This window comes from Zootoca vivipara, chromosome 7, assembly GCF_963506605.1.
Source record: "Zootoca vivipara chromosome 7, rZooViv1.1, whole genome shotgun sequence".
Taxonomy (NCBI): Eukaryota; Metazoa; Chordata; class Lepidosauria; order Squamata; family Lacertidae; genus Zootoca; species Zootoca vivipara.
The window spans coordinates 36,681,862-36,696,777 of record NC_083282.1 but is presented as its reverse complement, the minus strand read 5'-3'; the positions used below and the strand labels follow the sequence as shown (position 1 = coordinate 36,696,777).

The 14,916-nt window shown below is 40.5% G+C and overlaps 1 protein-coding gene across 1 annotated transcript in view; it reads left to right on the top strand.

Annotated features, from left to right (window-relative positions):
* The window catches only part of HOOK1 (hook microtubule tethering protein 1), a 32,537-nt gene that overhangs the window by 11,501 nt on the left and 6,120 nt on the right, over window positions 1-14,916 (top strand). Inside the window, exons 7-21 of the mRNA XM_035122566.2 lie at window positions 213-272; window positions 780-863; window positions 3,485-3,651; window positions 4,545-4,685; window positions 5,211-5,412; window positions 6,777-6,887; window positions 9,185-9,272; window positions 9,355-9,415; window positions 10,272-10,412; window positions 10,945-11,038; window positions 11,519-11,553; window positions 12,596-12,678; window positions 13,441-13,541; window positions 14,207-14,308; window positions 14,609-14,677. Coding sequence (XP_034978457.1) covers window positions 213-272; window positions 780-863; window positions 3,485-3,651; window positions 4,545-4,685; window positions 5,211-5,412; window positions 6,777-6,887; window positions 9,185-9,272; window positions 9,355-9,415; window positions 10,272-10,412; window positions 10,945-11,038; window positions 11,519-11,553; window positions 12,596-12,678; window positions 13,441-13,541; window positions 14,207-14,308; window positions 14,609-14,677 — 1,539 coding nt within the window. The remainder of the gene's footprint in view (window positions 1-212; window positions 273-779; window positions 864-3,484; window positions 3,652-4,544; window positions 4,686-5,210; window positions 5,413-6,776; window positions 6,888-9,184; window positions 9,273-9,354; window positions 9,416-10,271; window positions 10,413-10,944; window positions 11,039-11,518; window positions 11,554-12,595; window positions 12,679-13,440; window positions 13,542-14,206; window positions 14,309-14,608; window positions 14,678-14,916) is intronic.

The following is a 14,916-nucleotide window of genomic DNA, read 5'->3' as shown; positions in this document are numbered from 1 at the left end:
TCAGCATAAAGTAGAGTATACCTCATATAATCAATAGCAAAAGGGTCATTTTTATTTGAGAAGATTTAAGAACACAAGTGGAACTGCCTCTAACTTAGAAACCCATAAAGAGGTTGTGTTGTTTTTTTTAGTTGGGCTCAAGGTTTTAGACAATTAGTTTAAAAGTTAGAGAAATATGTTGTACATCACTTCTTCTTTTTTAAACGTTGCAGTTGATGAGCAAAGAAATAGTGGGCTTTGTAAGTGAGTTGCCTGGCGATCTGGAGCAACAGGTAATTTTTATTTGTAATGTTTCCAGCAGTATTTAAGCCCTTATTTTATTTTTACCATAAGTTTCCACCTAGCGGATTTATCATTGTGTTCACCCAGTCATTTCTCTCTGTCCTAAGAGCCACACAGTGGTCACTGAATGAAAATGATCTTTGAGTTCTGCAATGGGAATTGCCCAGACCAGGACCATCAAGGTGTGACTGGTTTTCAGATTTCTCACAGCCTGAAGACCTGGTTGTCTCGGTCCCAGAATAACTAAAAGCACCATAATTTGAGGATAGGTGAAATTCAGGCTAATGCCTTCAAAGGAAGCAGATTTGAACCAAATATCAAAGGGGAGGGGGGGGTCACACTCCCTAAGACTTAGTTTCTATTTACCTAGCGTTCTGTGTTATTTATTTGGTGCCTGTCTATCATTTTCACAGTAGGGGGGGGGCTGCTGGGTATGTATGGTCATTAAATATATGTTGCTAAATCACTGAAAACAAAAACTCTCCAACATTTTGAAGCTGAAAAGAACATTGGAAGAACTCAATGAAGTACTAGCAGAAAAAGAAGAGCTGAAACAGAGATGCCAAGAACTAGACCTACAGGTAAGCTCATATTTGTTCCCAAGTACTTTTCTATAAGTAGATTAATCTTGTAAATTCAACAGTTTGCCAAAATCACATTTCTGTCAGTTTCCCCTTTATAGAGTTCACATAGTTGATTCTTCTGTTCTACAGTTTTTTGTGAGTTGTGCTGTTCATCATGCAATGCCTTATCTCTGCTTATAGCGAAGAAGGTTGTGTATCAGGTTCTTCTTGCATTCCTGAGGCCAGAGTTTCATTTTGGAAACTTGGATAATATGCAATATCACTTTATTCCATGTAGCTGCAGGGCTGTTTTCTGGCTGGGGTCTGAGCAGCAGCATAAGGCCACCATCTGTGACTTTATGCCAGCAGAAGAATTACCGGTATTCACTGATGCTTTAAGGTGCTCGTGCAATGGTTCAAAAGGCTGTAGCAGTTTCAGTAGTGCTCTGTAATGCTCTGTTCAGAGATCCATTGTTTTCAGGGAACGGGAAGAGCCATTAGTTTTCTAATAGCATCTGCTAACCAGACATCTCCATCTGTGCTCCTCTCTGCCGTTGTTGGATGTACCTTATTTACTGTGTAATATTGTCCTTTGTGGCAGCCATTTGATTCTGTCTTGCATTACGGTTAGTAGTTTGTGCAATTGAGTTTTTAATTAGGAATTTATAGATCAAATGCACTAAATACCTTTTCTGCCTGAATTCTGACCAGTGAGGCTAGTTGACCCAACATCGCAAAAGGGACACATTTCCTGTTATTTAAACTGGCAGAAGGAAGAAATGACTGTGATTCCAATTCTGTGCACACTTAACTGGGAATTGGCACTGTTGGATTTAGTAAAACTTTTTTTGTGTAAACACGCATAGGGTTGGACTGTAAGTTTCTTCCTTTCTTATATAGGAGAAGTAAAGGAATAGGCTGAGTATTTAAAGGGAGGGGCAACATGTCTGTGTAATCCACCTTAAGTTTTTTGGGAAATGTAGATTTTTTAAAATAATTAATAATAATAATAATAGTGCCGAATGTCTATCCTGACCCTGACCTTGCTTGTCTCTAGTCTAAAAAATGTAAAATATATTTTGGCTAGCCTGACACAATTAACGAATGCCTCTGTGATATACTGAATATATGTTTATTTGAAAATCAAGAAAAAAAATGCTTCTTGCGTAAACTAATTGTTAATAAATTCACTTATAAGGTCTCAGTCTCCCATGATACTTTACAAGAATTTATGAAAGGTAGGTTTCTTTTTGTTTCAGGGAAAAGTAACCCAAAGAGCACAATGCATTCTAAGTACCAATGAACTAACCTGTGACTTGCTCTGACGTTTGATATTTTAAAATTAACACAATGGCTTTTACTAGAAAAGGCTTAAGAGCTCTGTTCTTTTAATCTGCGGCTCCTTTATGACTGTTAATATACTTACTGTTGTGTTCCCATTTCTTATCTTAGCAGCATTTTCAGAAATAATTGCAAAATGCATGTTCTTGGATATGATGCTGTCTTATGGCTCCCAGAGTTCGTTTTTGCCATAGCCATTCACTGCTGAGTATTAGTACCATGTAGCTTTTATATCTTCAGTTTACCAACCTGGGAATATTTTTCTCCCTATGACTTCCTCATGCCATTTTATTTCTACTTCTGCTGTACCCTGGAAACCTTATCTGAATGGACTCTGGCCTGATCTAGCATGGCAGTTCTTGCATCCTGCTGCAGAGCGAATGGAAATTGCCTGGAAACTGGATCAGGCTAGAGTCCTTCTGGTTTTTCATTCAAAAGCAAAGCATGGTGGTGAAGTCTTTCCCTTGTTGTTTATCCCAGCATCTAATATGCAGAAGTGCAATGTCTCTTTCTATGCAGGTAATGTTTTGCTACTGTGGCTGATAGGACTTGCAGTATAATCAAAGTTAAGGTATCTCCGGCCAAGATCTGAATTGCTGCGAGTGGAGAGAAAATAGCCACATGACAGTTCCATGTGTAGATTCAAAGAGCAACGCAAGAATTTGAGCCACACAAGGCAGTAGAACTGCCGCTCATAAGCACATGGAAGCATGAGTGATTAGGCTTTTTGTCTCATGAAAGGTTTTACTACAGCTATCTGGGGTAAGAACGCAGTGGCAGTAGCTGCCTTATGAACTGAAGGTCTACTTTGGAACTCAGCCTAAGCCCGGAGCCTTAAAGACACAAATCCACTGAAATAAAATCAATGGGACTTTCTTCTACAAAATTTGATTATGTACATAAAAGCAAGCATGCTATAATTTAATACAAGATAGCAAAGGTTCTTAAACTTTAGCAAAGGCAACCACTTAAAAATCTTTTTTGCTGCTAAGCTGCATTTTGTCTGTGAAACACATTATTTCACTGGGGTCAGTTACTTGTACATTTTCTGGTTACAGGTAGGTAGCCGTGTTGGTCTGGGTCGAAGTAAAATAAAAAAATTCCTTCAGTAGCACCTTAAAGACCAACTAAGTTTTTATTTTGGTATGAGCTTTCGTGTGCATGCACACTTCTTCAGATACCAAAATAAAAACTTAGTTGGTCTTTAAGGTGCTACTGAAGGAATTTTTTTATTGCACATTTTCGTCAGCTATTTTGATGGATGAACCATAATCCTGAAGTGGGTTCTACCTCTTTAGGTGGCTGCCCTTCAAGAAGAAAAGAGCAGTTTGATGTCTGAAAATGAGATTATGAATGACAGATTGGACCAGCTGGATGGTTCTCTTGATGATACAAATACTGCAGTTGCAAAGAAGTATTTCACTGCACAAATGCAACTAGAGCAACTACAGGAAGAAAATTTCAGGTATGGATTGTTGTCATTTGATAGCCCTATCACTTCCAGTAAACTCTTAAATGGACTCCTTTAATGCAGTCTGAAGCGTTGTCATTGAAAACAGTTCAGAAACTACAACTCATACAGAAACTGCAGCCTGATTGTTCTTAGTAGAAGTAAACCAGTCATATAATGTTACTCTAATTTTTGTGTAGCTGCAGTGGCTTCACCTATAAAGTCAGAACAGCCTGAGCCAAGTGTGCTTCTGGAATACCGTACCTTCTCTCAAATTTAACTGCTCATTCGTGAATATCTCTTAAAGAGGCTTGTTTAGGGTTCTGCCGCTAAGGGCAGTTCATAGTTTAGGAATTAATGATACCACCTGTTCAGTGGTACCACCTAAGCTGTGGAATGCAATCTGTAGAAAAGCTAGAAAGACTACTTGGTGGTCTTTTATTTATTTATTTTGCCTTGTGTAAAAAAATATATATACCTTTTCCACCAGGCTGTTGGCAAAGGAAATACCCTTCCCTGCTCATCCATTTGTGGCTCTATCTACCATAATTATGCTGCTTTTAATTATTGTAATCTGTTGCTTTATCTTATTTGTTTTTATTTTATGTCTTAATAGCTTTAGTTTATCCATCACCTTAATCTAATTTATGAGTAGACTAGAAACAGACTAGATGCAAAACCTACATTTTAAAAATGTTATTTAGACAGGACAGGCAATCTATATAAACTTGCCCTTTGTATTCATGCGCATAAGGGATTTTGTAAATGCCCTTGATAAAGCACTGTTAAATATTCTTGTCCCACCACTGCAATAAATGTGCAGTAAGGTAAAGGAATACACATGACTTGTGTTTAAAGAAGGGACTAATGGGAAACATTTTCAGTAATCCTATTTTGTTTATGTAAAGGCTTGAAACTGCAAAAGATGATTATCGTGTTCATTGTGAAGAACTTGAGAAACAACTGGTTGAGCTTCAACATCGGAATGATGAACTGACCTCTCTGGCAGAAGAATCAAGAGCTCTAAAAGATGAGATTGATGTTCTTAGGTATGCTAAAAATCAAGTTTCACTCCTGCTGAAGGCTGTGTCAGTTCTACAGTTTGAAAAAGCTTGGAATTTCTTATAAACTATGCAATACTTTATTTTGCAATAATCAATCCTACAAGAATGAGCAAATATTAAAACCCCAAAGAGATCAATAGAGAACATTACATTGTAATATAGTACATGTTAATTAAGGGTTTGTATCACTGAAGCTGCCAAAACTATTCTAAGTAATATTTGATGTCCTAGTCCTGAAAATGAGAAATATCCCAAGAACTAAGAGATGCTATCATGGATTTTTATATGTCTTCATGCATGCAACTGGTAACTTTAAAAAAAAAAGGATATCTTATATGCTATGAAAAGCAATATCCCACAACCACCATATCCTATTTCCCACAACCATGTATCCGTTTGCACTTAGTTCTCTGGAAGCAGTTAGAGACATGATTTTGTAAAGAACTCAACTTGTGTAGTGCCCCTATTTCTGAGTAAGACACACATACAGTCCATGCATTGCCCCTACAGGACGCTTGCTGACAAGACGAACAAGCTGGAGTCAACTGTTGAGGTTTACCGCAAAAAACTGGAGGACCTGAATGACTTCCGCAGACAGGTGAAATCACTTCAGGAAACAAATATGATGTATATGCACAATACCGTTAGCCTAGAGGAAGAGCTGAAGAAAGCCAACGCAGCCCGTGCCCAGCTAGAAACTTACAAAAGGCAGGTAAGAGATAAGCTTTGCTTCACATCCTCTTTGTACTTCTGTTTTTCCTCATTATTTCAGCCATAGCTGCCAAGTTATCCCTTTTTTACAGGGATTTTCCCTTATGCTGAATAGGCTTCCTCGCGAGAAAAGCGAAAACTTGGCAGCTATGATTTCAGCTCTTAAAAAGTTGTGGTGTTTGGATCAGAATTGATTCAAATGTAAATTTAAGCCTCGCCACCATGCCAACCCCAAATTTGCAGCAGCTTCCATTCCTGCCACACATTTATATGGTATGTTATTTTCCCCCTACGGAACACTTGCCAGTGCACAGTGGCTCCAGTATTTACCCTCGTATCTTTAAAGAGGCAGTACAGGGGCAGCAGTTTGCGTGTACAGTGGTGCCTTGCAAGACGAATTTAATTCGTTCTGTGAGTCAATTCATTTTGCGAAAAATTCGTCTAGCGAATCCCATAGGAATGCATTGAATTATTATTATTATTTTTTGCCCATAGGAACGCATTAATTGAATTTCAATACATTCCTATTGGAAACCGCGATTCGTTAGACGAATTTTTCACAAAACGAATTCATCTTGCGAGGCAACCTCCGATCGCAAAACCCATTTGTCTAGCGAAAAATTCGTCTAGCAGGGCATTCGTCTAGCGAGGTACCACTGTATTTATTCCAAATATATTGTTATGAAGCCTTTTTCTGTTTTCCTTTTGCATCCTAGAAGTGTACTCCACTGCAGAGGTGAACTCTGTGTTTATGTAAGTACACACAGAGAGCCGCCCCGTCACAAAAGTGAGTGACTCAGCCCCTATAAGTGTGCTGAGTGTGCCCACTAAAGTCATAGCTGTCAAGTTCTCCCTTTTTTTTAAGGGAAATTCCATTGTGCTGAATAGGCTTCCTTGCGAGAAAAGGGAAAACTTGACAGCTATGACTAAAGTTTGCATGCCTACAACCAGCAGCTGGGTCAGGGTACTTGGCTCCAAAGAAATTAAAAGGATATTTCTTTGTAGAATATTCCACTAAAGAATTCAAATGATACCAGCTGAATCTGGTGACATGGAAGTTGAAGATACAGTATGGTATTTGTCTGCTTGCTAAAGAGATAGTGGTCAGGAGTACATTGGAAATGTTTTAAATGAACAGCTAAATGTTGGAGACAAAGTCATTATTAGATTAAAACAGGGTGTTTGTAATGTTGCTGAAAGGGAGTGGAAACCTGGTTATTAGAACTCATGAAGACATTTGTGTTAAATGACACTTAAATTATGATGGTGGTATTCTTTCTTTCCCACTCCCACCCTTAGTACAATTTTTAAAGAAACCAATTTAGAAGCCCTTTAAGACAACATGTGTTTGCCTTTTCAAACAAGGTCCAAGAACTTCATAACAAACTTTCTGATGAATCCAAAAGAGCTGATACACTAGCATTTGAACAGAAGCGACTGGAAGAGAAGCATGAAGCATTAATTAAAGAGAAAGAGGTACAGCTTCTAAAAGTGTAATAGAAATGTATTCATATGTTTTTCTCCAAATACAGTGGTACCTCGGGTTACAAACGCTTCAGGTTACAAACTCCGCTAACCCAGAAATAGTACCTCAGGTTAAGAACTTTGCTTCAGGATGAGAACAGAAATCGTGCTCCAGCTGCGCGGCAGCAGCAGGAGGCCCCATTAGCTAAAGTGGTACTTCAGGTTAAGAACAGCTTCAGGTTAAGAACGGACCTCCGGAACGAATTACGTTCTTAACCAGAGGTACCACTGTACCTGGGGTGCAAGATAGGTAGGCGGATGCCATATTGATGGGGACCATTTTCTCTTCTTGCCAAGTAATGTAACCCTCTGAATTTCAAGGGATTTACCTGCAGAGATTGAGAGGCAGAAGGCAGCAATGCTGTAATTAAAATAGTTATTAAATAGTATAAAAATGATATTTGCTAAACACAGCAAATATACTGCTTGAAGCCAGAGCTGACAGGATCTGCTAGTTTCAATTCACTCAGTTTCTCATTTTTCCAGTCTTCAGTTCTCCATATTTCTATAACAATTTGTAATTATATAAAAAAAGCTTATGAAAATTTGTTAGTGTTATAGTGTGCATTTCTCCTAGCACATTTTTGTATGCAGTTTTGACTAGTGTCAAAACTACTTTTTTCATTTTTGCAAGCAATTTATCCTAATATAATGTATTATTGCATGTTATTTTCACTAGTATATTCACTTTTATGTACTTTCCCCTAATACATGTGCTGTCAAAAACATTTTGGTTGGAGAACTACATTGCAAAGTTTTGAAGGGTAGCTGTGCTTCAGTTCTCATATTGTTTCTGAATTCACAAATTTGATAGATTCACCTTTTAAGTGTGAACTAAACTTAATTTCGCTCCCATTCCTAGTTGAAGCATTTGTATGTTGGTTTATGAGCTCTTAAACATTGAATAGTTGTTTAAACAGTGGTTTAACCAGAAAAGGCCAAGGTATATATTTAGGTCAATCTAGTAAAAGTGTTTGTAAATGTTTCTGCCAGTTTTCTACCAGCTATGGGCCCCAACCTATTTGAGATGAGACAAAATGGAATGAAATGTCTGTAAGATTTCAGGTTTTCAGGTCTCCTTATCCATTACAGTCCCTCAAACACCTAAAGGTTGTGGGTGTCTCTAGTGTGGTACTCATTATAGTGCAGGGGAGCTTCAGCAGAAAGGAGCTAACAAAAGAAAAGAAAAGAAACTAGCCTGGCTTCAATTGTCCATGTTCTACAACTTCTTGTCTGGAGTACTATAATGCTGTGCTGCTGCCCGTGAAGACAGGAGGCTGCTGCTAGTGTAGAATGCTGAAGCCAGGCTGATAAGTGGAGCAGCTGAATTGAGCTATGTATCACCAGTCCTGAAAGCACTGCACTGGCTCCCAGCGAGCTGCCAGGTCTAATTCAAGGTATTAATGCTAGCATAAAAGGTAAAGGTCCAGTCGCAGATGACTCTGCTGGTAGCTAGAGGAAAGTAGGCTCTTACTTAGTGCTATATCCAGGCATTATGGTAAAGGGACCCCTGACCATTAGGTCCAGTCATGACCGACTCTGGGGTTGCTGCGCTCATCTCGCTTCATTGGCCAAGGGAGCCGGCGTACAGCTTCCGGGTCATGTGGCCAGCATGACTAAGCTGCTTCTGGCAAACCAAAGCAGCGCACGGAAACGCCATTTACCTTCCCGCCAGAGCAGTACCTATTTATCTACTTGCACTTTGACGTGCTTTCGAACTGCTACCGTAGGTGGGCAGGAGCAGGGACCGAGCAACGGGATCTCACCCCGCCGCAGGGATTCGAACCGCCGACCTTCTGATCGGCAAGCCCTAGGCTCTGTGGTTTAGACCACAGCGCCACCCACATCCCTAGCATAGAAAGCCCTAAATTACTTGGGACCCAGAGTACTTAAAAGTGTACCTTCCCCAGTATCAACAATCTTGGACTCTACAACCTTGATGGTGGTGCCGCCACTGGGAGCTGCCCAATTGGCAGTGACTCATTACAGGACATTTTCAGTGGCAGTTCACTCAGGCAAGCTGTGGGGCATGTGGATGTGTCATGTGGACACCCCACGGCTTGTGCGTCTGATGCCAGCACACCTTGCGGCATGTGCACGGGGCCACCATGGAACTGGGGGGGGGGGCAGCCATTTCAGAATTTTTCAAGAGCCCCACTTGGCACCCCTGGGAGGAAAACAGATAGTACATAAGCAAAGAAAAAAATATGTTTCACATTTACCACTCTTAAACTTTGTTTTATTTTCAGAGATTGATAGTTCAGCGTGATGCACTGAAAGAGACAAATGAAGAGCTCAGGTGTTCACAGGTGCAGCAGGATCACCTGAACCAAACAGGTATATATTTGTTTTGTTTCTGTGGAATCATGTTATTTTTTAAGCTATAGATAGCTTTATTACTTTATTGTTATCTTTTCAGATGCATCCGCTGTGAAAAGTTACGAAAATCTTGCTGCTGAAATTCTGCCTGTGGAATATAGGTGAGACAGGAGCCTAGAATGTTTGTGGAATGAGAGCTTGAATGTAGTCATGTGACTGAATAATTGAAAAGACATAAATGGACAAAGTGAATGTTTTAAACTTGCATATCTCAGAGTGCATTCACTGTATAAACTTGTCCTGTAATGAAATATTATAGAAAGTCCCACTGGATTCTTATGGACAACTTCATACATTTTTTTGCAGTGTGAATCTTTACTTCTAGAGTCCCAATCCAGAAGGCAATATCATTTTAAATTTCCTTCCTGGAGAAACAGATATCCAGGCCCACTTCCCAGCTGCTTCTTTGATCTCGCCCCTCCCAACTTAAAAAAAGAGAAAAGTTTGAACACACATATTATTAGGAGCTGCTTTAAAGCAGGAAGCGAGTGTTAAAAACCTCTACAGTACTTGTATGGTTCTATCACTACCACTTAGTGCAATTTGGTGCATGCTTACTCAGAAGTAAGGGCCATTGAATTCGGTGATACTTACTCCTAGGTAAAAGTATAGGGCAGGCATAGGCAAACTCGGCCCTCCAGATGTTTTGGGACTACAACTTCCATGATCCCTAGCTAACAGGACCAGTGGTCAGGGATGATGGGAATAGTAGCCCCAAAACATCTGGAGGGCCGAGTTTGCCTATGCCTGGTATAGGATTAACAACCTTCTGATTCAAGGCTTTTTTATTGGAGTGAAATTGAAATAATATCATATGACCTGTTCTACAACCATACTTGATGCTTGTACATTGTAATGCAGAATGCCTCGTTATATCTTTTGGAGGAAAATGCCACTGATAAAAGTTAAACTTCTTGCAAAACACCTTTGTTTATCAACTTTGTGTTTCAACCTCAGAGAAATGTTCATCCGGCTGCAGCATGAAAACAAGATGCTCCACTTGCAACAAGAGGGCTCAGAAAATGAACAAATTGTGGCGCTTCAAGAGAAGCTAGAACAAAAGCATCGAACAATAAATGAATTAGAGACTGAAAACAGGTGATCCCACACACACCACACTTAAAAGGGCAGGAATCGACTAATGAACCACATCAGCTGGAGCCCTGTACCAGGACTTCCCCTTGGATGAATGGTCTATCCCCTCTCTGCTCCCCCCTGTAAGCCCCCCGAAATTGGCTCAGGGCCTGGGGGCCTGGGAGAACTCCCAGAACAGCATGTGGGAATGGGGAGGGGGTCATTCCGCCTAGCAAGCTGCAGTGCTTGCACAGGCAGAACATTCTTCTAGCATGACACTGAATTCCACCCAAAGTTTGACGACTAATTTTTTTTTTTTTGAAACCTACCATAGAATGGGTGCAGGACTCATAACCAAACATATAGCGTACAAGCAGTGGATGATAAATACTGAATAAGTGCAAAAACACAAAATAAAAAGGACAAAGAAAGCAGCTGTCAAATCTGCCAGAAAGTTGACTTCTTTATTTTCTTATACTTGAATCATGACTATTAGCAATTGGGTTGTTAGATGTACATGTAACGTTTGTGTTCTTTTAAAAATGCTTCTCCATAGGCTGAGCAAGGAGCGGGTTGGAGAGCTGCAGCAGCAGATTGAGGACCTCCAGAAGACCTTGCAGGAACAAGAATCCAAGACAGAAGCAGAAGGGGTAGGTATCAGAGGATGGGGGTAGTTTTCATAGTACAACTTCCTGCTGTTTGTTGTCCTAGCACCATGATTTTGTTGTCGAAGGCTCTATTTACACTGAAAACATACCTTTAGCTATGTAAAATGTAAAAGCAAATTGAAAAGCAATCATTTTGAAATTTTTAGAAAAAGCTTTTGAAAAAGGAGGTGGGGAACTTGAATCTGAGTTTCACATGCAAAACAATCTCTGTATCAAGTCAGTATTTAGTCCTCCTGACTGATGGTGAGAATAAGTGATAAAGAAAATTTTAAAAACCACCTTTCGCTTAAGCCATCTTTAGAGAGAGGCATCCCAACATTACATTGTTGGAAGCGATCCTTAAGTACTAAACTAGAACCTGTGTGTGTCATCTGCAGCCACTAGAACTGGTTACTGTTGGGAATGAATTCTAGTCCTGTATATGACTGATAAGACCTAATAAATGTTACTTGTTTTTTATAGTCCAACAAGCTGAAGCAGAAGATAGCAGCACATATGTAAGTTACAAGATTAGCATATACTTTATTTTAGTGTGCTGTATGTGTGTAAACATAAAGCAGGAGAGATTCTTTTTGACTATATGCAAGTCGGTTTATGTCTTCTGTCCCTTCCCTGCTGAGGAAGGAGAGGGAGTAATGCTGCCATGGGCATTAGAGAAGTTATTCCAACCCCTATCAGCCCTCCCTGCAATGCTCTACATTCTTGATGCAAGCAGACAGCTTAATAACCCTGTTAGAGCAGTCCGGAGGGTGGTGTCATAATAGTGTGGGGGCAGGGCAGGATGAGATTGGGGTGGGGCGGGAGCACCAGGTTGGCTCTGCTGGTATGCCAGCAGTGCCCTGCCTGTCTCAGTCATTAGCCATGATCCCGTTTCCAGGAGGCTGACTTATGCCACCGAATGCTCCTGCCTGATTGATGATTTCATTCATTCACTTGTCTTCCCCTGCATCACTCCATAGCCAGCATGGTATTTTAAATGTTCTGTAGTCACTCAGAACTGCAGCAATTAAATTGCATATTGTCCCAAAGCAGGTTTGAATATACCAACAACTTTTTTAAAAGCTTCACTACTTTTTTAAAAAGCTTTCCAGTTCTTTTTATAGACAAGGTCTACAATATTTGTCATAGAAAACCATTGAGTATCTTCTGTTTCCTAAGTGTCTGCTTTGAAAATTTATATATTTGATTTGGGATAGTTTGCCTTACAGCTAATTTGTTAGTGTTTCTTGCTTCCAGTTCATCTTTGAAAATATAGTAATACGGCCAAACCTTGGCTCCCGAATGCCAAAAACCCGGAAGTAAATGCTCCGGTTTTTGAACGGTTTTTGGAAGCTGAACGTCCAACGTGGCTTCTGTTTGAGTGTAGGAAGCTCTTACAGCTAGGTTGTCAAAAATTTTGGAAACTGAATGGGCTTCCGGAACGGATTACGTTCGACAACCGAGGTTTGACTGTATCTGGTATAGAGCAGTTTATCTGACTATTTTGGGCTCATGAGAGCAATGTTGATGTAGCCTGATCTCTGATTTTGAATCTTACAGGGAAAAATTGAGCGAAGTCCATGATGAATTACAGAAGAAGGAGGCGCTTCTTGCAGACCTGCAGCCAGATCTAAATCAAAATGGTGAGTGATTTGATGTGAATGCTAATTTTTATCACCAATATTGTTTCATTACAGTTTCTCCTCATGCCTGGGCTAGGCTATGTGCTTGGTATCTTATATGACTGGTCTATAAAATACTGCAGGAAGGTACCTAGTAAATTGGAAGATTGTGTCCTTTTCCTCTTGCTCTCATAACTAAATATTAAATGATTGAGTTGTTGTCCGTGAGATGGTGTCATACTGTGCTTCTCGAAGGACAATGATGAAGCTCCATGTGAAAGTAGAGAGAAAAGCCCCCACGAACCAGACTTCCTTGGTTGTCGTTTGATGGTACTTGCCCAGAAGTCCAAGTTGTTCCCAGGACCGTCTTACCCATAGGCACTAGGAGTGCAGGGCACCCGGGTGCCAGGCTCTCAGGGGCACCAAGCCGAGAAACCGGAGAAGAGCCCGCCCGTTGGTTGGAGCGCCATAGTGGGCTCTTCTGCTGCGGATGGCTCTGCATTGCAAGTTCGGGGGCGATCGAGCCAGCGAGACGCTGAGGCGGCTGGCCAGCTCCGCCCTCCCCTGGGACTGGGCAACCAGGGGGGCGCGGGGGGGATCTTTGCACCCCGGCGCCGCATATGCTTAAGATAGCCCTGGTTGTTCGTATTATGGCTAGAAATTAATAAATGGTTGTGAACGCTTCTGGAGCCTGCTGTATCCCAACTCAAGTTCATCAAATGTTTGAGGCATAGATAAGACACAGTCTCCATTAATAATTAAATTTGGTTTTCTGCTAAACAGCACAAAAAATTGAAGAACTAGAAGCAGCTTTGCATAAGAAAGATGAAGATATGAAATCGATGGAGGAGAGGTATAAAATGTACCTGGAAAAAGCAAGAAGTGTGAGTATTTTCTAAAATGTCAGTGTTTTTTCCCCCCTTCAGATCTGGAATTGGAAGCCCCTCTCTCATGCTAACTACAAGCATACCTTGGAAGTTGAACGGAATCCGTTCCGGAAGTCCGTTCGACTTCCAAAACATTCAGAAACCAAGGTGCAGCTTCTGAATGGCTGCAGGAAGCTCCTGCATCCAATCGGAAGCCACAGAACCCACGTCAGTCATTTGGGTTCCAAAGAACACTCGCAAACCGGAACACTCACTTGTGGGTTTGCGGTGTGTAGGAGCCAAAACGTTTGAGTCACAAGGCGTTCAGCTTCCGAGGTACAACTGTACCATCATGTTTAAAGGTGGATTCATTCTATATTTTGTGTTCAGCTTTTCTAGTTCTGTTGTTTCGGCTTTCATTCAGCAACATCACCCAAGATGCTTACACATGCTTTTATATGGTTGACATTTTTAGCCAGTGTTAGAGCAGATCTATTGGAATTAATTGGCATGACTAACTTAGGTCCATTAATTTCAGTGGGTCTTGTCTGTTTCTTAACTTATATGGATACAATATGTTGTGCTGGGTTTTTTAAATGAAGCGTTGCACATCTTACTGCTGAATTATTTTGACTGGGTAGGAGGTAGGTTTACCAAATACATTTATGTTCATCTTTATGCAGGTGATAAAAACGTTGGACCCCAAATTAAATCCTGCATCTGCTGAAATCATGTTGCTGAGGAAACAGCTGACAGAGAAAGATAAAAGAATTGAAGCACTTGAGGTAAGAACAATTTTAGCATCTCCTCTGGAAGTTGTATTCAGTTTAATTACAGGAACTGCTATACAGAAGAGCCAGGAGAACAGTTATTTAAAAAACCAAAAACCATTGTTTATAACCATACGTAGTAGGAAAGTATAGAGAGAACAAAGAGCATTCAATACAAGCTCCAGTATTCATTGAGATTTATGAAGCATTTTACAAAATTATGTAAACATGGATCACTTAGTTGGTTAACTTTGAATGTTGAGGCCAATATAATTTCCCTTGCCTATATCTTCACAATTTGTAAATTCTTTGTAGGGAGAATGTAAATTGGCCAGGCTACATGATCATGAAGAAAAGTTAATTGTGTCTGCATGGTACAACAAGGTGAGCTAAACTCTGTCTTGTTTGTGGGAGTGAATATGTGAAAATAAATATTAATACTTCTCAGAAGCCAAAATACAGCCATACCTCATGTTACGTTTGCTGCGGGATACGTCTTTTCAGGTTGTGAACGGGCTGAACCCGGAACGGGTTACTTCTGGGTTCAGCACGCGCGCATGCGCAGAAACACTAAATTGCTCTTTGCGCATGCACAGAAGCGCCAAATTACGTCACACGCCTGC